The sequence below is a fragment of the Paramormyrops kingsleyae genome, chromosome 8 (assembly GCF_048594095.1).
Source record: "Paramormyrops kingsleyae isolate MSU_618 chromosome 8, PKINGS_0.4, whole genome shotgun sequence".
NCBI classification, from domain to species: Eukaryota; Metazoa; Chordata; class Actinopteri; order Osteoglossiformes; family Mormyridae; genus Paramormyrops; species Paramormyrops kingsleyae.
This window is the reverse complement of record NC_132804.1, coordinates 24,919,233-24,941,319: the sequence shown is the minus strand read 5'-3', so window position 1 is coordinate 24,941,319 and position 22,087 is coordinate 24,919,233. Positions and strand designations below refer to the sequence as shown.

Below are 22,087 nucleotides of genomic sequence, written 5' to 3'. Positions count from 1 at the left end.
GAGCCGCCCCGCCTGCCCTTCATCACCAGCGCCTGACGTGCGGCCATTTCCTCACATCCTCCTCTCAGTGATTACCAACAGCTGTCATTTGTAATTCGGTGCCAGTCAAGTGAATTTACGGGCCCAGGTCTGTCTGTCTGGAGAAGACACTGCGGCAACATAACCAGTAGGTTTCAGTAGGTTACCTAAGCGCGCATCCACACTCTTGCTTCTCTTTTTGGAGAATGAGGGCCCTCAGCTTGGTTAGCCATGTTTATTCCTGTGTGTGTTACTGCCCTTGTTCACCAACATCTGAACACGTGTGATAAATCGATCGGTAATAACGTGACCACCCTCTCTCTTGTTTCCCAGCTTTTAAACCAGGTGCTGAATCGTGTGACCGCGGAGAGGAACCTTTTCGACCGTGTGGTTAACCTGCGTCTCCCAGGTGAGCTCCTGTCTGCTGTAATTCCTGTTAATCCAACACTTAGCACGATAGAAATATATGGATGGCATCTCAAGAGCTAGACTTGGTTTCAAATATAATGTGTATCATGTTTGGCTCTTGAATTCTGGGTAGGGGTTGTGATAGTTTCTTCCTGTTTCATCATCCTGCTACATCACCACCGTATCTTCTTGCTGTATCAGCACTGTACTGTATCTTCGACTGTGGGTGGCCAGTGGTGGCCTAATGGTCAGGGAAGCGCACTTGTAATCAAAAGATTGCTGATTTGAATCCTCGACCAGCAAAGCACCACTGAGGTACCCTGAGTGAGGTATCACCCCCAAGCACTGCTCCCCGGGTGCTGAATTAGCTGCCCCCTCCTATGTCCCCATGTCACATATGGGTTACATACAGAGGACGTGTTTTGGTGTTGTGCATTGTGTGCTGTGGTGTGTCAACAATGACAACTAATCACTTTCACTATTTCACTACATCATCACTATCTTCCTGCTCTATCCCAGCCGTATCCACCTGCTGTACCATAGTCGTATCTTCCTGTTCCATCGTCTCTGTATCTTCCTGCTCTATTGTTGTCGTATCTTCCTGCTCTATCCTAGCCGTATCTTCCTGCTCTATTGTCGCCATATCTTCCTGCTACATCATTATTGTATCTTCCTGCTACCTTGACATCACTGTGTGTTTGTGATTCTATTTCTTGCCACTTCAAAACTTCATCCTTGCTCTGGGTTTGAGTAGAAGAGTGTCTAGAACACGAGACTTTCTAGCACCGACCCAAGCAGGACATTGCTCGCTTACGAACTTCACCAAGCCTGTGGACTCAGCCCACCCGGGCCCCTGAGTCCCATCAAGGGGAATGATTTTTCTTTCCTGCCTTGGGGAACAGAAGCTAATCTTTAAACAAAGACACCCCCTGATACTGCTGGGGCTTATCTCACTTCAGAATGAGTTCTCCCCTCTGGTGGGGATGTGAATGAGAAGGTCAGTGTGAGATTGAACTCCATGCTTTGGAACATCTGGAGTTTGATATGTAAAGCAGGGAATCTTGAAAACAGAAGCTGAAATGGATGTGTGTGTGTGTGTGTGTGTGGGTGTTTGGGTTAAGACTCAATACTATGCCTGGAAGGTCACTAGTTCTAATCCCGTGATTTTACTGTCACTTTGGATAAAAGCCTCTGTTAAATAAATAAATGTAAAGTAATGCCCTGGGTTCTGGATGGGAAAACCAGGGACCATAAAAGGATCATCCTTTGCCTAATTGATCAGCAGTGAGATTCATATAGTTTTATTCCAAAATAAAACCAATGTCATTGTAAATGGCTTTTATGAACATCAACCTTTCAGCTAAAGCAGGGCGCATGTCTTGAATGATGATTCTTGTGATGAGCCATTAAATGTCCAAATGTGAGTTTATTGCAGCCTCATGTGAAAGGCAAATTACTGATTTTCAATAAAGCTTGTTAGTTTAGCCTCTCCTTTTCCATAATAAGTGTTTCAACATCCTTGGAAACCAAACACATCGATATAAGCATGTCTAGACACCAAAATTAACATTCTGGGCTTATTAATCGTGAATTTTTAGGAGTAATTTAGTTTCATTGTCGAAGAAGGCCTAGAGCAGCCATCTTTGATTTGTACTCCGGTATTCTTGTTGGTTTTATTACAGATGGATGTGATATGGGACGATATCAGTCATACTGCTGCGTTTCTGCACCTCAGTAATTAAACCACTCAGTCAATGGACAAATTCATTCTTGCAGATCTAAAAATATATATATTTAAGACAAAAGGAGGGTCCCAGGCCTAGTTTTGGTGCTGTTTGATTTAACAGAGCTAGACAGTGTGTCAGATTGTATCCTGATTGGTCCCCTCATCATCCCAGGCCCCTCCCCTGCTCCCAATGGGGTGCCCAGCTGACCCGCTCTGCTGGCGTCTCTCCACAGGGCTAGAAAGCGTGGACCACTACCCGATCCTGGTGGCAGTGACGGGCATCCTGGTGCGCATCCTGGTGGACTGCGAGAGGCAGTGGTGAGTCGGAGCTGCTGTGCACACGCCCTGCTTACTTACTAGGAGGTGATGGGATGTCTGAGTGACCGTGACAATAACGTCTCCCACATGCGCTCTGGCATTCCTGCTAATGTACAACCATACAGGTGTCATGTTCTGGTGAATCACCTGGAGCGGTTTGTGAAGATCAAACAAACCATTAACAGAAGGTTCTGTATATTTTGTTATAAATTGAGGGATTGTCACAGCTTAAAGGTTGTAATCTGGCTCAGTCCTTTCCGGCTCCGTCAGAGCGGCCTGATAAAGACCAGTGATCGCTGTCGCTCGGTGCGGCGTGGTTAATTACGAGTGCCATCAAAGCTATGAGCCGCCACGCGATCCGCTGCCTGTCGATGACATCACTTTGGATGAGGCCGGACAGGGAAAAAACGTGGGACGTTTTTCTGAATGTTGATTGGAGCAGAGGTAGATTAATAAAAGAAATCTGTGTGTGTGTGAGAAAATATGTCATTATGTATTTTATACATTGCACTTGCAATTAGAAGGACATCACACTAATTTATGTCTAATTATGGAAGTTATGCTATGTATTGCATCTACAGTAATAACAGTAGTATATGTTTTTATATTTTATATACTTATGTATGTAATACAAAAAAAAGTGCTTTCGTGGAATGATAATATTTTAAAGCTATGAGCTCATTTGAAATAGGTCATTGTCATATACTTGTATATTAACTGGCCCAGAAACACGTTGTGGGACCACCGCCCCCCCCCCCCCCCTTCGAGAGTGGATGACACTGTCCTAATGAGGGCTGGGCACTCGGTGAGGGTCGTCATAGCCAGCCCAGTGTTCCCCCCCCAGTTGGTGATAGTAAATTGCAGAGACAGTGGCCTGGGGCAGTGAGCTCATGTTCCTTGTCTTTCCAATGTGCCCCAGCCCTCTGCCGCTTGTGATTTTTTGCGGTGGATTCTGCCCCAGAGATTGGGCTCAGCTCTGGAGGAGCTGTGCTGTCTGTGGTGCCGGAAGGGGTCCGTCACCCTCCGAGCGCTTGGCGTTTCACAGCATCGCATGGGAGGATTCACTAATCTGAGTGCGCTGGGATCTTTCTAATAGATAAACACTACGCTGGGAAGGGCTACGTGACGACCAGTTGGCAGGGACACGCGGGACTTGTTTATCACCGACTTTTTAAACTTTGAGTGACTTTGGTGGGTCTGATTCGGTTTTGTTTGATTACACAGACGTGCGTCTTCCATGCCTCAGATGTCTGCTATAGTTCTGTGTGGTTTTTCCTGCTTGCTGTACCTTTCTGGCTGGGAGTCCATGCTGGGGGGGAGGGGGGTCTGTGCCTTTATGGGGACAATAGAGAGGCACTCTGGGGACAACAACATGTCCCCAATTACTCCTGTAATAGTGACACATGTGTCCCGAAGATGAAAACTGTTTACTACCACAAGATGAATTGTTGACTCTGGGAATTACCCATCCATTCCGGCCTTTCAAATGAGGAAAACGTTGGGTGTTGGGATGGGCATGTCAGTCCATTGCAGGGCTCACTGCACAATTTATAGACACCAGGTCACCTCAGCTGTGTGTGTTTTTGTGGGTGGGAGGAAAGTGGAGTGCCTGGTTGAAACCCGCATGAACTTGGGCAGAACGCACAAACCCCCCGCACACACAGATCCGGGGTGTGGGAATCGAACCCCAGATGATGCAGGAGTGAAGCCACAGTGCTGCCCTTACCATCCAGTGCAGGGATTGTCTATCTGTCTATCTATCTATCAATCAAAGTTTTATTTTTCACATATACCATTATACTCTGTACAGTGTGAAATGCTTGGCTGCTTCTCTCCAAAACTGTGATAACAGGGGACATACGTTTAAAATGACAAAACATTACAAAATTAACATTAAGATTATTTATTCATAGCTCCCCTACCCCTATGCTAACACCTGGTGAGAGACAACAGTGAAAGGCTTTGTGTGGAAGGATTTGGGTTTCTCCCTATTAATCTGTACATTCTGCTATTATTGGTAAGTGCTCAGTGAATTTGGAAAGGCCCAGGACTTCATGGGAGAGTGGAGATCTCTCTCATTTGGGGGCAAAGAGTTTCATCTTGTGGAGAGGGATTGATAGCTTGCAGGAGAAATTTATGTGGGTGATGGACCGTAACGTGTCATTTGTGGGTGGTCTACATTCTGATTACTAGTGCGGCTCGAGCTCACCAGCGTTAGAGAGCAGCACATTCCATTTGTCGCAGTCCTCACTCACAGAATCTGACATTTCTTGCGTCTGTTTATGACATCATAACTGCCTGTCATCATTGGGCGGTGATCTTTCGTTAACCCTGGTAGGGTGGTGCGGGGACCTGATTCCACCACAGGCCGCACACCAACACATTTACGAACCTGTATGTCCAGCAGGCGACTGAACTAGTAACTGTGGCGTCCCACTATTCCGTATCGTATAAAAACATCGGGAGAACTGGGCTAGATCCAAACCCCCCAAGGCACGGTTCCACCCACCGCTATTTTACATAATTTTAATTATAATAAAAAATATTACATAATGGTTATCTGTAATGCGAGTTATTCTCATAAAGGGTTTCCAGTTTATTGAGCCCTCCTGAAATGCGAGCGGACAGGCTTGGCAATGCGAGACGAATTCGCCAGCATTCAGGTGAATGCTTTACCCTGAGGTGCAAGGAGTAGCTGCGGTACGTAGCTAGGAAGTGATCCTGCTTAGCGATGTGCTTATTACGCTATGCATCCCCCAACACGGCATGTGTTTCGGGAACGGGTAAAAAGGAAAAGCCGCTTTCAGAGAGAGCCTCCGAAGGCGAGTGTGGGCATCTGCGGGGGAGATGACACTCTCATCGTTACCCCACTCGTCACACGTTGGTACCCCCCACCTACCGATAACGACTCTACTCTAAGGAACAAACGCATCTGCCTACCCTGCTCATTTTGGCCTTGAACCCTGGAACGACAAGGTTCAAAAACCTTGAGAGATGATGTGTTATGCTGTGGGCTAGATTAGGGTTCCGTGAGCTGGTTTCTGGTGTTAATTAGCTGTGGCCTAGTCCCCACGGATCAGGAACCTCATATATGCTCGATCGTAGAATGGATGCACGTCTTATCTCTGCCTCAGAGATGTGTGTGAAATTCATTACGTTAATCTGCGTATTCCCGCCCCCCCTCCTTGTGTTTGTAGTTGATGGCTCTCCATGATTGGGGTGCAAAGGCTCTGCAGAATGAGTTTTCCTTCTGAGTGTTGGCTACATGTGATCACTCCAGGCAGCCAATAGCTGCCTCGAATACTTCCCGAGGATACTCAGAATGGACGGCAATGAAGTGGTTTGTGGGGCGGCTATTAGATCAGACATTGCCATTTCTTTCAGCGTTGCTTTCTTGTTTTCATTCCTGCTTGATTTTTTTTTTATAACTACATAATAAACAGACAAACAAGTGCAAAGCCTGATTAGTTGCTGAATTTTTTGCTGGCCTCACATGAAGACCTTGAAACGCCAGATACTAATTAGCAAAGGGCAGTTCTTAGTGTCCTTAACCACTGCGCCGTCTACTGCACTGTATTCTGCACTGTATTCTCCTGGAGACAGTGGCTGTACTGTGAGTAGAGGAACTTTGTGTGTTTTCAGCTCCAGAATGTCAGGGAAGAAAAAGCCTTTGAAATATTTGAAAATTGAAGTCCAGGCGCCCAGGTGTTGTGCGAGTTTCAGTATTTGGGGAATTAAATTCTCCTACTGGATCTGACTAATGGATAAAATCCAGGACCTCCTGTGGTCTACTAGATCCGGCTCTGTCCTAAAATCCTCTTTCCAGCAAGTGGTTCATGTCCAACACTCTCTTCCTCACCATCTGTCCTTAACAGACATTTAAGTTTTCTATTTACATAGTTTTGATCTCTGAAATTTTATCATCATTTCATCTTCTGCCAAATTACCAGCAGCCCTTTAGTGCCTGGGGTCGTGGAGGATTTTAATGAGGTTCTTTTTAAACTTTATGTTTTATGTCCTGGATTGCCAGATTTGATTTTTTTATTCCATATGGACAGTGATTAGTACTTTTTGCTTTGTGACAACTTGTGAAAGGCCTTGTGGAAAAACAGCAGGATTCCTCCAACTGTACCGTTTCTCCCGCCAACAAACTGGCAAAGCATCAGAATATGGTAGAGACTAATGAAGTCACTCTATAGCCAGTTGAGTGCCGCCACGGGGGGTGTCTTGGCTGATGGAGCAGGTGAGTTGTCTTCCTTGAAACGTGTTGTCTCCCGTTGCCTTGCGATCAGGCTTCATGATCTACCGACTTTCCCTCCTGCATCTCGTCATTAAAAACAAATTGTTTCCCCTGTAATAAGGTTATGGGGATGAAGTAACCAGCTTCTTCATCTTGGACATTTTGTATAAATGATGTAATAACGGATTTCCACGCACTCTTGTCAAGTGCCTTGGGGCAACTGTGTTATGAAAGGCACTATATAAAAATAAATTGAATTGAACTTCTGAATACGATTAGCTGTTTGAATCGTTTTTAAAGATGGCAGCCCCCACCCCCAAATCAGCTATATAGGATAGCGATAGAACCAGCACGTTGTGCTGCAGAGACGAGCTCCCTTTTTATCACCGAAATAATATTTTATTTACGCCCACGTTCTGTGACGGCAGTGGGAGAGAGCTTTCGAGAAGTGATCCTCGCAAACCTAGAACGGCAGAGCAGTAATGCAGTCACAACATTCGACAGTTAATTTAAATAATTTGAATTATCTTCAGAAGAGGCAGGCGTTTCATTAGACTCCTCCAGAGAGAGGTAACGGTGTCGTTAAGGGCCAAACACTTTTACACGTGACACGTCTATGTGTCGGGGACTGCCGTGAGGATGCCACGTCTATTTTCGATGCTGGAGAGGAACGAGGGAGGAGTTAGCACTCGTTATTTCTGGAGCGAGACCATCCTAATTAACAAATTCCTGGTGTGAAATGTGCCACTCCGAGACTCCGCCCCTGAGTGGCTACAGCTCAGCCGTTGCGCGTTCACACGTTTCTCGGGATTCAAACTCATCCGGGTTTCTTTAACTCACCAAGCTGCATCATTTTTCCGGAACGCAAATTATTCTTCTTGAACCGTTTGGTTTATTTATTTATTTGTTTGTTTGCTTTATTTGAATTGTATTAGTTTGTTTGAGTGATGGCAGCAGTAAGAATTTGTGAATACTTCATCACAAGCATTTCTGATAAGAATATTTTCTGTATTATACTTTATATTTACTGGAATATTTATTGAGAAGGAACAGATGTTTTGATCGACAGTCATTTTGGAATTACATGTACATATACATTGTTGGATAGATACATTTATTTTCTTTATGAACAACAGTCAATCATTACTCATTCAGTATGTCAACATACTAATTAATATTATGAGGTGTCTTCATTGCTGCTGGGCTGGTCGATGGAGATCATGACCTGAAATTGACAGGCCTTCTCATTAAATAATATCATTATAAGTTATTTAAAAAAAATTGAATTAACCAAAAATACAGTAGTAAGCAATAGTTAGTAAGTAAATAAACAACTCTTTTAAAGACTTTTGTCTATTTTTTTGCAGTTGCTTGCTTAGTTGATTTGTTTTTCAAACTTGGCGATAGCCCCTGTGATGTTTGGCCGTATTTGCTCATTTAAAGCCCAGAGAGACACCACACACCGCCCCTGGTGGGTGCTGACGTTCCCCCGGTGGGCCGTAGGTACTCTATATGGTCGGCATTGTGTTTTGTGCTTGTCATGGTGATAGTACTTGGCTTGGCATTGGAGGGAAGGGTTGGTTTGAAGAGGGGGAGCCCCTTTCCACAAAGTCTGGCTTTTGTTTGCTGGTTTTTGTTAAAGATGATTTAAAATTTAGATTTATTTAAGTGAATTTAAATGAGTCTAAGTTTTTATCGGGGGTCAGTTTTTATTGTTTATTTATTTTAAGAATTTAGGTTAATTGTTCTTTAGATAATCTGACCATGAAGATATAGTGCTGTGTAAAAGTTGTAGGCAGTCAAAGACAATGTTTAGCTGTTTATCTGGGGATTAAGTGCATATTTGCTCTGGAAAAGGATGCAGTTGAGCATTATAATTTATGCAAATGAACAGATTAGACAAAAATGGTGTAGTACATGGGTATATTAGACGGTTATGTAAATACTGGAGTGACTTTAGGAGAGATTTTGAACTGGCTAAGCTGACACACTTTGACATAAAATCATAGTTTTACACCAACATAACCTAATTTAAACATAGTTTCCTTTGGCTACCTAAAATTTCTGAACAATACTGTATGTGCTGATCCAGTTGGGGTTGGGCTGATCTGTAGCCAGGGAGATAATTAAGTTAGATTTTTTTTCATGAAATAAGGAAATGAGTTTGTACGAAAGGGAAGTACTTCCAGTTCTCCTCTCCATTTTAAATTCCCAGACTGAAGCAGGAGTTATGGAAGTGCATTGCATTCGCAGAAGGAAAAAAAAGACACCTTATCTTGTAATTATAACTTACTCATAAAATTACCATAATTATGAGATCAGGGTCCCGTAATTTTGAGAAGTTAATGTATAGCCTAGTTATCAATTGGCACTACTCCAGGCTACAGGATTAGACAGTGGGAAATATTGTTACTTAATATACTCAGCATTAATAATTGCATGTCTGCCCTGTGCAGGCATATGTGTCAACATTTAAGTTTCAACATATGGGAGTTTTTTTCCGCGTGGAGTGGGGTGGTGGATAAGTTAAACAAAGAGGAATAAATACATAAATTACCATAAATTATTTATTAATATTTTTAATGATTAGCAGATGTATTCATAGTCTGTTCTGTGTTATGCCATTTCCACTTTTTCAGACCCCCAGTTTCACAGGTCTTGCTTAAGTCTTTTTGACGCTGCTATTGAAACATTTCTTTTATATCACTTTTCACTTATTTAGCAGATGCTAAGGATGAGCGAGCAGGGTGAACTGCGGTCAGGTGTCCAGAGGTGTACAATTACTCTGCCAAAATCCAGGTTTGAACCAACGACCTGCTGGAGAAAGATTTGTGACCCATTGCCTTACACGCCAGCATCTTTGTATCTCTACAGTTAAAAACAGAAAATGCCCCTAATGTGACCTTATATGACTTTGAGAATGACCATGCAGAAGTGACTGATGTTATTTAAATCCAGTCTAAGATGGAAATGGATTTTCTGCTGTCAAAATATTGTTCTGGTGTTATGCTCAAAGTTAACGAAGTGCCATTTCTTTATTCTTAATATCGGCCATGATGAAATTTACAGGCAATTAAAAGGGAAGGTTTACTCATGCCAGTCGTGCCTTGAATAGACCAAGAGCCACACTCTCCCCTGTTTATATAGCAGGAATAAATGCGTTATCTTGCCATTTGTAAACTCAGTTTCTCCAGATTGGCTGGCAGAAAGAACAGTGTGTTTATTTTTTGACATTATCTTCTGAAATGATCGTCTGCTTGAATTGGACATTGACATTGTGCTACTGACATTGCCATGTCTGCATGTTTAGCAGTTATAACTCGATCAGAGTTGTAATAAGCAGTTATAACCATTCTCCGAATGCTTCTAATGTCAGTGGAGATAATCTATAGCAGTTCTCCCTGTACATATATTGACCTGCCCCTCTCTCAGCGATTTAAGGGTAGCTATAATTTTGCAAGGAGCAGAAGTGCATTTTGGGAAGCATGCCAGAATCCTGTCACCAAAGCTCAATGGTGGAGTAGGAGTAGGAGTAGGAGTAGGAGTAGTACCGTCTCGGGTGTCGTGAGACAAACGTGATGGATTTCAGTGATTTCGCTGAGGAACGGCTCTTCGTCAGACTTTAATGGCCACATTTGTCTGTGTTCTGTTTATTGGTTGGGATATTGAATGTTTCCTTGCTGATTTTGCATTTTATTTATTTGGCTGATGCTATCATCCAAAGCCATGTACAACTGGGAGAACAGGGTTAGTCTCTGGGGCAGTTGGGGGTTAAGGGCCTTGCTCAGGGGCCCGATTAGGGAATCAATCTGCTGACCACGGGATTTGAACCAGCGACCTTCCGATTCTAGGCATGGTGGCCTAACCAAAAATATCACCTTAATGAGGAATTACAATTTCACTCTAAAAACATTCACCTTGATCAACTCAATTAATTAAAATTAATATGACATACTGTACAAATGAGAAACTTGTTTAATCAAGTCATTTGACAGACTGTAGCAGTGAGAACATAAAACAATGCAGGTGGCTTTTTTAATGTATTAAAATCCAGGTCTCTTTCCCAATTACTGAGCGGGTGCTTAATAAATACACAGTCAGAGAGAAGTCCGATCACCCTCAGACGCCGCAGTAAGAAAGTCAGCTGCCTTGTCAGAGCCAAGTGGTCTGCTTGTGGCAAATTGAAGTCATGTGTGTTACAAGGTCTTGGGTGCCCTTAAGCTGCATCCTGGCAGCAGTGCCTAAATGCCACTACAGACATGAAGCGTAAGGGGGTCTGAGATGGGGGGCATGAAAGGGGGTCTGAGATGGGGGGGCATGAAAGGGGGTCTGAGATGGGGGGCATGAAAGGGGGGTCTGAGTTCGGGGGCTAAATACTTTAAAAAAGATTCAAGTTCTGACTTAAACGAGGTATTTCTCCTTTTGTTAAACTCACTGTCACTCATCGTACAAAGTCGAATAGCTGGGCAGGGAAGCCCATGAAGCGTGATACAGAGCCAAGCCATGATCTTCTTACAAAATAAGGGCCACAGCTTTAAAAGCGCGTTGCCGATCGACGCTGAATTCATTTAAACGGTGAGTGTATCCATGTGTGAAGAGAAGGGCAGCTTTTATTTTTTTTTAATGCCGCAGTTGCTTGAAATCTTTTCCTGTGTCTTCGTTAAACTCCGGGTGGAGGGGTGACGACAGCTTGTGGCGTTTTTAATCAGCCCGTTTGTAACACAGAGGAAGGTGACGGCATGCGGAGCTGAGCATTCCGCAGTACGGAAGGATCGCGATCCCTGTGCTGCCTTTCCCGGCCATGGCTGAAACCAGCGAAGGCCAATTAAATGTCATGAGAAGAGGGGCGGGGCCACAGGGGGCGGCGTCACTCACCAGTTCAAAGCATCTCATTGGCTACTGATAAGTTGGTCCCACTCTCTTAATTATGGCCCCTCTTATGCCCGCCACCTTTAAACACTCTAGAATCGCCCCTGTATGAAAAAAAGTTCCAGTCTTGATGGTAACCATATACTGCATCTCTGACTACTGAATCCGAATCATGCTGGAGCTGACTTGGGAGGGGGGGCTGAAGGATTCCTGGGAACCTCCTACCCCCACACCTCAACCTCTGACCCGTTCTAGAGTACAGAAAATCAATTTGGATAATTTCCTTCCATTAGTTTTGGCTAAAAGGGATCGGATCCAGCTGGCTGTGCCAAGCTAATTAGATTGTGACACGGTATAATCAGCTTAATGGGCAACATGAAGGGAAGTGGCTGGTTGGGGGCATGGAAGGGGAGGGGGGGACGACACACCTAAATCCAGCCATTTTTCACCCTGTATCCAAGGGAGCTGACCACGCACCCTCTCACGCTGCTCCTTCTGGGGCCAGTAGGGGGCACGGTAATTAAAGTCTGTAAAAACATACATACACATGCATGAGTTGTTTCTGATGAAAGTGTTATCTGGGCAATTAACCTCTGAAGCCAATGCACCACAGCGGTTATTTGCTTTGAATTCCCTCTTTTCCGGCTGGGCTTAGTTGTATCTAATGCCAGGTGGTTCGGGGGCTAGAGTTGTCTGCTCATGGCTCCAGGGCTTGTGGATATCAATTTAAACGTCTGGGGTTTGTCTGCTTTTTTGAGCCTGTCTGGATGTCCTCTGAGACGCTCTGCACCGATTAACTCCCATAGCCCAGAAAGCGTGTGTGTGTGTGTGTGTGTGTGTGTGTGTGTGTGTGTGTGTTTGTGTGCACATACCCATCCAGCACACGCCCTGTTTCTCCACCTAAATATTCCAGGCTGGCCTCCAAATGACAGCGGAATCTCTTAGATGCACATTCACTGAAGACGTATGGACAGATGGATGCACATTTTATGCCAAAGTCTTTACTGTCACTTTACGACTCACCTTTTATAAATTCTCCTATAATTCACCATGGTCATATTGCGTTTTTTGATTATCACTTAATAGCTTCAGAGGACAAGGCAAATCAGTCACTGTAGTCCACGGTTTGAAGCAAGCCATTGTACAGTATTTCGACCCAGGAGATTTTAAATACAGCAAAGCTTTATACTGTACTGACCCTCTCAGATCTGTAGGCATTAGTGTGTATGAAATGAGCCTTGCTGGATTTCATCGGCCCTATTGACAGCTCTCTCTGTTACTTGGGCTGTAATAAGCAAAGGAAAATCGAGAGTCCTTTATATCACTGGATGAGATAGGTGTGGAACCCCTCTTGATGTGAAACAAGCACTGTGATTGGTTACAGCTCACATTGCCCGTCATCCGTAGGCTCAAAAAATCAAACACATGTGTGTATATACTCCATACATTTTTAATAAACACTTACCCTCAGAGTCACAGTCACCTGGATGCTATGCCAGATAGCCAAGGGTGTAAGACCAGGTTTGCCTGAAAGGGGGCGCCGGTCCATCTCACACACACATTCTGAGTCTCCTTGAACTGTGGAAGGAGCCCCTGGTGACCATGAGGAGAACGCAAACTCCACAGCCACAATATAAAACCAGCAATCTGCTTGTATTAGTGGTGAACGAGCAATGCTGCCCTCAGATGCGCAGTTACTGCCTATGTTTACGAAGTATATATTTTTATATTACGCTATTATGAAGTTACTGCTGCTGTACCTTTAAAATGAGCTGAGAGCAGCGGGTATTCATGTTGACAGAGTCTGTCAGTGTTTATAAATGGGCTTTCCTGTTGCCTCTCTCTTTGGCCGTCGTTTGCATTAGCCTAGCCTGTCCTGACATCCCACCGAGTTAGGTCATGCTTGACTGCATTGTCCTCAAGGCTGGTCTTACTCTGCAATGACGCCAAGACACCCTCGTTTGAATCTCCCAGGGCCATCTGGATTTTAATCATTCATAATTTCGTGCCATTCATCATTTTATTAGTCTGGGCTTGTTATCGTGGAGCTGTATCAAGTCTGTTGCACATCCCCCACCCCCACGGGTCTCTGGGACAGACTTCCGCTAGTGATGACTGGAAAACGGTACACTGTATCTCATCAGCTAAGTGCCTGAATGTAAACTTTAAAAAAACCCTTTTAATAGCACTGCAGATGCTGATGACCTAATTCAGTTTTATTAGACCATCTGTTCAGGATTCTTTTTTGCGACTGTCAATACAGAAGGAGCACCTTGCGCTCCATGGGGACGTGGGGGGGGTGTGTTTGAACCTCCTGCTGGCGGGGAGCGACACCCCGCGATACTGCAGTGTGGCTTTTCTGTATGGAGATACATGGATGGCTGACTTGCAACCACTGCTTCAGTTCTTGAGATCTTCTGGAGCTAAAACAATGTGTCGCTCTTATCGTATTCCTGATTCTCTGTCATCTGACGCTGTGATGCAAAATGACAAAAAAAGAATTGACTGGATGTTGTAAAGGAGCAGTTCAAGTTCAATATGGGGGCAGTCTGGTGCTCAGAAGATCTATGCCCATGTCTGGAAGGTCATGGGTTTGAATCCCGTTGCTAATAGAGTAATCATATTACTGTTAGGCACTTGAGGAACACTGGATGCTGGATGACACTGAATGACACTGCACTCTGACCTCATTTGAATTCCAGTTTGGACAAAAGTTTCTGCTAAATATAAATAAAATAAAGTACCCTGTTTGGATGCTGCGACAGAACAGAAACCGTTTCTGGGAGTTTCCTTTCCTAACTGCCACAATGTCCTTAGCTCTACACGCTCATGTGCAGACGCTCACGCAAAGCTTTAGCAATTTGTCACGTAACATGAATAAATTTGCAGATGGCTTCGGGGTCGGGGAGCTGCTAATTCTGGGGTCATGTGGAATGTTCCAGTTGCAGTTGGTGGAAGAGACCAGGGATTAGCTGCCGGTTCGTTCTTCTGCATGAGTCGAGCTGGTCTCATAGCACAGAGTATAATACGAGATGTGAGATGATGGTGATGACATTGTTTGAAAGCGATTTAAAATCTCCCCTCACCTTCCTGTTTTGTTGGCACTGGATTTCGGTTTCTTGACCCTGTCTTGTGCTAGCACCCCTTCCTATTCTTATTCCGGGAATATACTTATGTCTTCCAAGGAACCAGTAAGTGTTCACTTTATTGTCCAGCCAGTCAGATTGTCTGTCTGCTGGTGTCGAACAGTAGCAGGGGCGAACATGTTAATGATTGGCTGGGATGGTTGCTCTGCATCCCGGTGGGACCCAGATTATCTTACTCAGGGAAAAATACTAAACCTGGCTATGCTTAGTAAATCATCCAGGTTTGTATGTCATCTTAGGTAAGTATCAATCGCACAAGGAAAACTAGTTCTGTTTTTATTTTTATTGCAATAAATATTCTTTTCCCAGTCTTGACATAGTAATTGTTGACATACTACTGTATTATTGCCCTCAAATCACCTTTCTTTGCTATTTATATTCTGTTTAGAGTAAGCAATGGAGTAGTTAAGGTGTAGTACTTCCTAGAAAGTTCTATGCATTGTTCTGATCTGAGATCAGGGCACCAGCCCCGACATCCAGCCTCCACACCACTCTCAGGGCAGGTCCCCTGATCTCAGATCGGAATGAAAAGCTGCCTGAGACCCGCGAGAGCAGATGTGATTGTGTATGTGGATGTGTACGCTGTCAGGGGTCTTTGATGAAGGAGCTCTTGTGTCTGTGTATCCTCAGTAGATGAGATAAATGGGAGGATCTCGGGCACCATCCATCTCCCTCTCCCCAGGCACGGATGCCGGAGCGTGGAGCTCCGCCCAGCCCCACTGTGCCCCCGAGCCCTGCTTGTCAGCCCTGGTCCTGGGGGCACGCTGCTCATTGTGCTGCTTTCCAGTCCTGCTGGGTCTGATTAATTGAGCTGTTAGCTGATTCTAAAAAATTACTTGATTTGGACACCCCCCACCCCACCCCCGAGGACATGTATTATGAAACAGAGTGTATTTGTTCGCAAAGAAAAAGCTGCTAAAATGAATAAATCGGTATTTACTGCTTTATTGTTAGTCTCAGCCTTTTAGCAAACAACCGAATGATCAGTTAATTATCTGTAATTTTAGCTAATAATTGAAATGCAGTATTTTTTTCCTCAAAATCACTGGTTAAGGTTTTCTGGTCCATTTAACATCGCAAATACCCCTCAGCAGCCATTAATTAGGCATATCGCCTTAGAATTGAGGGTATTTCTGATGTTTGGCAATTATTGCGAAATTAATTGAATTAGGCCTGGTCCTTATTGCCTGCATCTTAATAGTTTTGGTTTAACTCTGCACTAAATATTGACGGTTGTCTATTTTGTATGATATGTCTTTGACAATTCACCATATACATATATATTTTTAGTTGTAATCTTGCACCTCAGTGGTTCAAAGTATTGATTGTAATACTCTGGGCAAAGGGTTTTTGACTTTAAGTGAAGATTATACTTAAGTTGTAGGAGTCATGGGAATGGTAAACGCCAGGCACAAGATGACTGATCTTGGAGTTTCATAGGTAGTGCCTTTGAGTGTAAGGAGAATCCAAGAGACTGGAATGAATGGAGCATGAAGTAACCGATAAGCTGCTGAGAGTTTTTTTTTTCCCTGCGGGGAAAGTAATGCTTATATTTATGATGCTCTTAATGCCTCGCTGCCCTCGCCCCAATAAAAGCAGTGTGTCTGTACTTTGATGTTTATTATGCTGTTTGCTGTGTGGCTTGGCTTGGCTCGGCTTGGCTTGGGTCGGATTGGGTGGGATTGGGTGAGGCGCGCAGGGAATAGACGGGACATGCAAGGCCTCCGCCGTGTGCACAGATGGCCGCCGTCGGCGAGATTGCCGCGTTTGCAGATGGGAGGAAGTGATTACAGCGAGAGGAGAATCGTTTTCTGTCATTCATGTTCATGTCCTCAGGCTCCCCGAGCACAAAATCACAATGGGAAGTTTTATTTTTATTATCACTGTTATTGTTTTTTCTAACGGACGTGAACAAAATGACTTCCCTTGGCCTTGAACTCATTCATATGGTTGAGTATTTTACCAAAACCATTTTGGGTATTTTGTTTAAAGGCACAACAGAATGGCTCCTTCTGGGATTTGAAGGAATTTGCGGATTGGAACAAACGACCTCTGCATTATGAGTCCATGTGTTTATCTGCAGCGCCACCTGCTGTACTGGATGCATGAAAAGATGATGCGTGCGTTATATCATTATGAGGGTGTAGTTAGAATTCCAGCCTGGAAGTTTATCTTGGAATTAGCTCAGGCCCCTCACAGGGGAACCCCATCAAGAACATTTCCAACAGTCATTATGTGGAATAATGCGATGGGGCCGCCGGGCTCTTCTCCGAAAATGAAGCACCATCATCACGTGTCTTTAGAGGCTGCTTATGTGGACCATTGACAGTAATGTGCTCAAAAGTGTTTAATTAGCGAATGGCAAAGCCAATGCTTTGGTGTTAATGTCATATCAGAGACTCAGGTGTGCAAAACTCATACGAGACAATAAATATTGCATGGTGGAAAGAGAAAACATTTGACTGAAAACATGACGGTTGTCTATTTTGTATGATATGTCTTTGACAATTCACCATATACATATATATAGCCCCTACTGGGTGTCCTCTGGGATGGGCTTCCTCCCATGACCCTGTTTCCCAATGAGCATTGTGGAAATTGGATGGATGTTTGAAGGCAGGCAGAAGTTAGTATTGCGATTCTCATCGGATCAGTGATTTTTGATTGATTTGTAAAATAGTTGGTTGCTCTTTTTTGTTCTTCCCCTAACAGCTCCTGTCTGTTTTTTTTTTTTTTTTTTACAAGTTGTCATATCACATTTATCTGCCACATTCTGGATCTGTGAGGGTGGTAAACACTCCGTATTGTCCTTTGAAGGGAACTCGTCCCTCCATATACGGTGCTGTTTAGAGAAATCTCAGCTGCTCGTCTCCGGTCGTTTCCTCGACGCTGTTCTGCCTGCGGCCCAGGCAACCCAACTGATGGCTGGTCCTTCGCTAGAGGGCGTCCCACGTTGACCTCGAGCCAGAAATACCCGGCCATGTGCGTTTGTAGTTCAAAGATGCTTTTATTTATCCTCTGCGGCCATTAATCATTGATGACCAACATCTCGGCTGGCAGTGGGGCTGTGGGTGGCGGGGGGACCTTATAGAATCTCGCTTCACAGGACGCGAGATGTATTGTTCAAGCAGGTGACACTGACAGGGTGGAGAGTTCACTAACAGCAAGAGCGGCCCTTCTCATCTTCAGGCGAGTTGAGGATTCTGGGAGTACACACACTCTAGACAGCAGGATGATGCTGAGGATTCTGGGAGTACACACACACTGTAGACAGCAGGATTTCGCTGAGGATTCTGGGAGTACACACACTCTGGAGACAGCAGGATGATGCTGAGGATTCTGGGAGTACACACACTCTGTAGACAGCAGGATTTCGCTGAGGATTCTGGGAGTACACACACTCTGGAGACAGCAGGATGATGCTGAGGATTCTGGGAGTACACACACTCTGTAGACAGCAAGATTTTGCTGAGGATTCTGGGAGTACACACTCTGTACATAGGAAGATTGCTGAGGATTCAAAAAGTACACAGTGTACATAGGAGGATTTTACAGTATTGTGATTTTTTTTTTTTTTACATTTATATTAATTTTATTTAGCAGACAATTCACAAAGTGAGGTGAATGGCACAAACATATGTGGTGTCAAGGAGTTGACTAGACATACTGTAAGTGCAGCTAGGCTTGAGCTTCCAGTCGTACGCAGGTGTAAGTGTAAGCAGGACTGAAGCAAGTGCTACACAACGGCTTCCAAACAAAGCAAAAATCTAACGACAGTTATTCAATCAGCAGAAACTGAAACATTAAGAACATTCAGGGAACATGAAGAGGTTTCGTGCTTTAAACTCGCATGTGTGGAGCTGCTGATTCACCCTGTACTAACAATGTTTAAGTCTTGTTGTATTTTTATCCCAGTACACCCTTGCTTCTTGAAATTTACATGGCGGAGACTATGGGCAGCTTGCCTGACAATTAGGTAGGACCCTGGCACTTTGATTTTATGGAAAATGACAGATTTATGGAGCGCGGTGCACGTAACTGAAATTCAGACAAAGGAGAACTATTTAGATGATATGCTAATTAAAACGGCCTCAACAACTCACTCAGTCTGTTGTTTATTTGAAAGACCCTTGACACTGTCATTGTATCAGCGTTGGATTAAAGCAAAGCACAGTTACCTGCTCTGTTTATGCCAGTAGCAAAGGGAATGCAAGTGGTTTTCAGGCATTCTGAATAGTCTGAAATGTATATTACGATCAAATTGCAGTCTCGTCAGTTGTAATCTGAGATCAACCATTTAGCAATGTAAATCTTGGAAATTAAAATAAAACCCTAATTATTTGTTATTTGTCTAAAAGTGTTGTCGATTTAAACTCAGTGACTGTCTGTGAAGAAAGTCTGCGTCTGAGACTTTGCTGCTGTCGTACTTTTGGAAGTGTAGATTCCGGGAAATGGGATGAGAATGGAAGGTATTCATTGAAATCAAATGAACAATGAGACTCTAATGGGTTTTGACAGGTGGGTATGATTGTTATAGTGCATTTAGTTGACTTTGTTGGGTGGTAAACTTTGACTCAGGAGAAATTTCAAGGCTTTATGGTGAAAATTTTTGTTGGAAGTTCAACACGAGTGGCACTTTGAAGTGTTAACACGTGCTCCGGGATTTGTTCCTTGATGATCACAGTGCTGCATTGTCAGATTCTTTATTGTTTACTGATACTGGTCAGATGTTTGGCCTTTAACGTTTTGAGAACGTGCCGAGATGGAGAGACGGGAGAGCAGGAAATTGAAGTGGTTTTGCGAAATTGCTCTGTCTATAATGCAGTGCTTTAATTTAGAGCTCTTAGATACCGTCTAAACATTTCAACAAGATTGACACAAATGTAAAAGTGCCATAACGGCTTGGTTAAATGAATCGGAACTGATGATTGATTGTTGACGAAAATGGATGGAGGATAATTACACTTCTGTTTTAATGCACTCTCTGCGCATCAGTCTTTTCCACAGTTGCTTCTCCTGGTATTGACGCTTCAGTTCATTTTCATTTTCTGTTCTTGATTTTATTGCTTCTCTTTTTAAGCATTTTAGTTGTTATTTCTGATTAACTCTCACAAACAAGCTATGTGCATTCGCCACGTGCTATTAGTCCTGTGTTGGGTTAGCCAGGGATTTGTTTGAAATGTAGGTAATTTTATTTGATAAACATTAGATATGCTTCAGGCTCCTTTTATGACCCTGGATAAGTGGTTGGAGGAGGTATGGATGGGTCCTTGAGACTTGCACTTCAAAGCACGTCAAACATGAAGCATTAACTCTTGATGCAGGGCTCTGCTCTTCAGGACATACAGGAGCTCTTAAAGATATGGAAGATGCTGTTAAAAGTGTGTTTTTGAGTGCCTGCTGACAGGCCCTGTGTCTGTCCACTTTCTTGGGAATAGTAACAGCTCAGAAAAGCTCTCTCTGCTTTTGAAAGCCGCCCGGCCTGTGTTGAGTTATCCCTATCAGGAAGTGTCATTTAGCTCTGTGTCTCTATTGTTTGATCGCTGGTTCTCTTCTTGTGCAATTCTTTGGTGTGACACGGCGGATAACATCTCCAGGGTGGGGTGTTAGAATCCCACCTCCCCTGACTATGTCTGTGCCGAATTTGCAAGTTTCCCTTCATATTTGCATGGGTTTCCTCCAGGTACTCCAGTTTCCTCCCAAGGTTCAAAAACATGTGGTTAGGTAAATTAGCGTCTGTGAATTGTCTGTGCAGTTCAGAATGTGTGCGTTTGTGTAATTTTGTCCATGGTGTCCTCTGCTTCCGGGGACAGGCTACTTGCTAACTAGGACACTCTACCTGATGAGGGGTTATGGAAAATGGATGGAATAACTATTATCTCGATATAGTATTGTATACAGCTGACACATATATTATAGCACAATCAAATAGGAGTCAAAGCAGATTGAGCCACTGAGCTGAGATCAGATTCTTCGCATGCATCAAATGGGAATCGCTTGGAAGTCTATTTTTTCCCCACTCTGGCCCTCTGTCCTAATTGCCTAGATTTAATGGATGGTGGCACTACTTTCCACCAGGTTACGGGTTCTGTAGCACCTGGTCACTGGGTTAATGTGCGTGCCAGCAGAGGGTGGATGGGAGCTGTGCAGTTGGAGGTTGACTCTGTTTCCCTGGTTAGATCTCGCCAGGCTCCTTTCGGTATGTCGCTATGTCGCTAGCTGCTTCAATGCCTGCTTTGGTCCCGATCACCGCCCACGCCTGGTGCCACGCTCTGCTTTCGCTCAGGGTTGCTCGCTAACGGGACGGTATGCTAAATAGGATCTGATAACGCTCATCCGTGGCTCCTCGTCTGAGGAAGATCTCATCCGGCCCAGAGAGACTTATCCCCTGCTAAGTGCGTGATTGAGAGCTTTCCTGCAAACAACACAGGCATGATTTCTAAGTTGATTCATTTATTGTTGTTATTTTCTAAATTATTTTTATTAGGCTCACTGTAAATTATTTTATTTTTCTTCTGTTAGAATAGTAACAATTTAATAATATAGCAAGGATAATTAAAATATAAATGATCTGTTTGTTCTCTAACCCATGTAACATATCTCCCATGGCCTTTCATTGCAAATATATAACACTTCATAGAACATTCAGTGGAGAATATGGGTTTCTCCATTATCCTGTCCAGGATAATCGCTTAAAGAACTCCTTCTACATAGTCTGGCTCAGTTGAGAATGTGTCTCAAACTGTTCCTCAGGGAGCAAAAGCTCGGACAGTCTGGGGCTCCTGAGGACTAGTTTGGGAAGGAGTGCTTTACATCACAGGTGTGTTCTGTCTCATGTGGTTACCACATCCCTCCATGGGACCAAGCTGGAGTTAAGCCTCCCCTTCTTTAAACTGCCCTGCTCGCTGTCATCATGACAGCTGGAGATGCGGTCAGGTAAACATCGGCCCGGTCGGCTGGAAAGAAAACGCTATTAGGGCCTGGTCTTGGCTGATTACCTGCTCTCTGACTGGAGAACCTTAAGAATTGCATCCCACCTGAAGAGTGCATCTTTTTGCATCTCTGACTATATATTTTTCTTTTAAATGATAAAGGTATCTTATTTTCTTAACGTAAGACATCTGTTATGGCCAGGTTAGGTTGTCCACAGAATGTGCAGTAAAGCAGGGTCGTCACGCTTGGGTTGCAGCTGTAATTGTGTCTCATCGGGGTGTTTTTTCTCTTCATTTGGCCTTTAGAAGGTGTTTCCAACCCCCCCCCCCCCCACACACACACACAGAAGCCACACATTCTTATTTTTTTGGGGACTCTCCTTTCATTTCTGTGGCTGTAACCCAAATCCTAACAATGATTACCCTAATT

At 43.9% G+C, this 22,087-nt stretch overlaps 1 protein-coding gene across 2 annotated transcripts in view; it reads left to right on the top strand.

Moving 5' to 3' along the window:
• The window catches only part of rnf123 (ring finger protein 123), a 92,971-nt gene that overhangs the window by 40,294 nt on the left and 30,590 nt on the right, over positions 1-22,087 (top strand). For both annotated transcript variants that reach the window (XM_072715513.1, XM_072715512.1), the window contains exons 34-35: positions 352-427; positions 2,386-2,470. In XM_072715513.1, the coding sequence (XP_072571614.1) occupies positions 352-427; positions 2,386-2,470 (161 nt within the window). The remainder of the gene's footprint in view (positions 1-351; positions 428-2,385; positions 2,471-22,087) is intronic.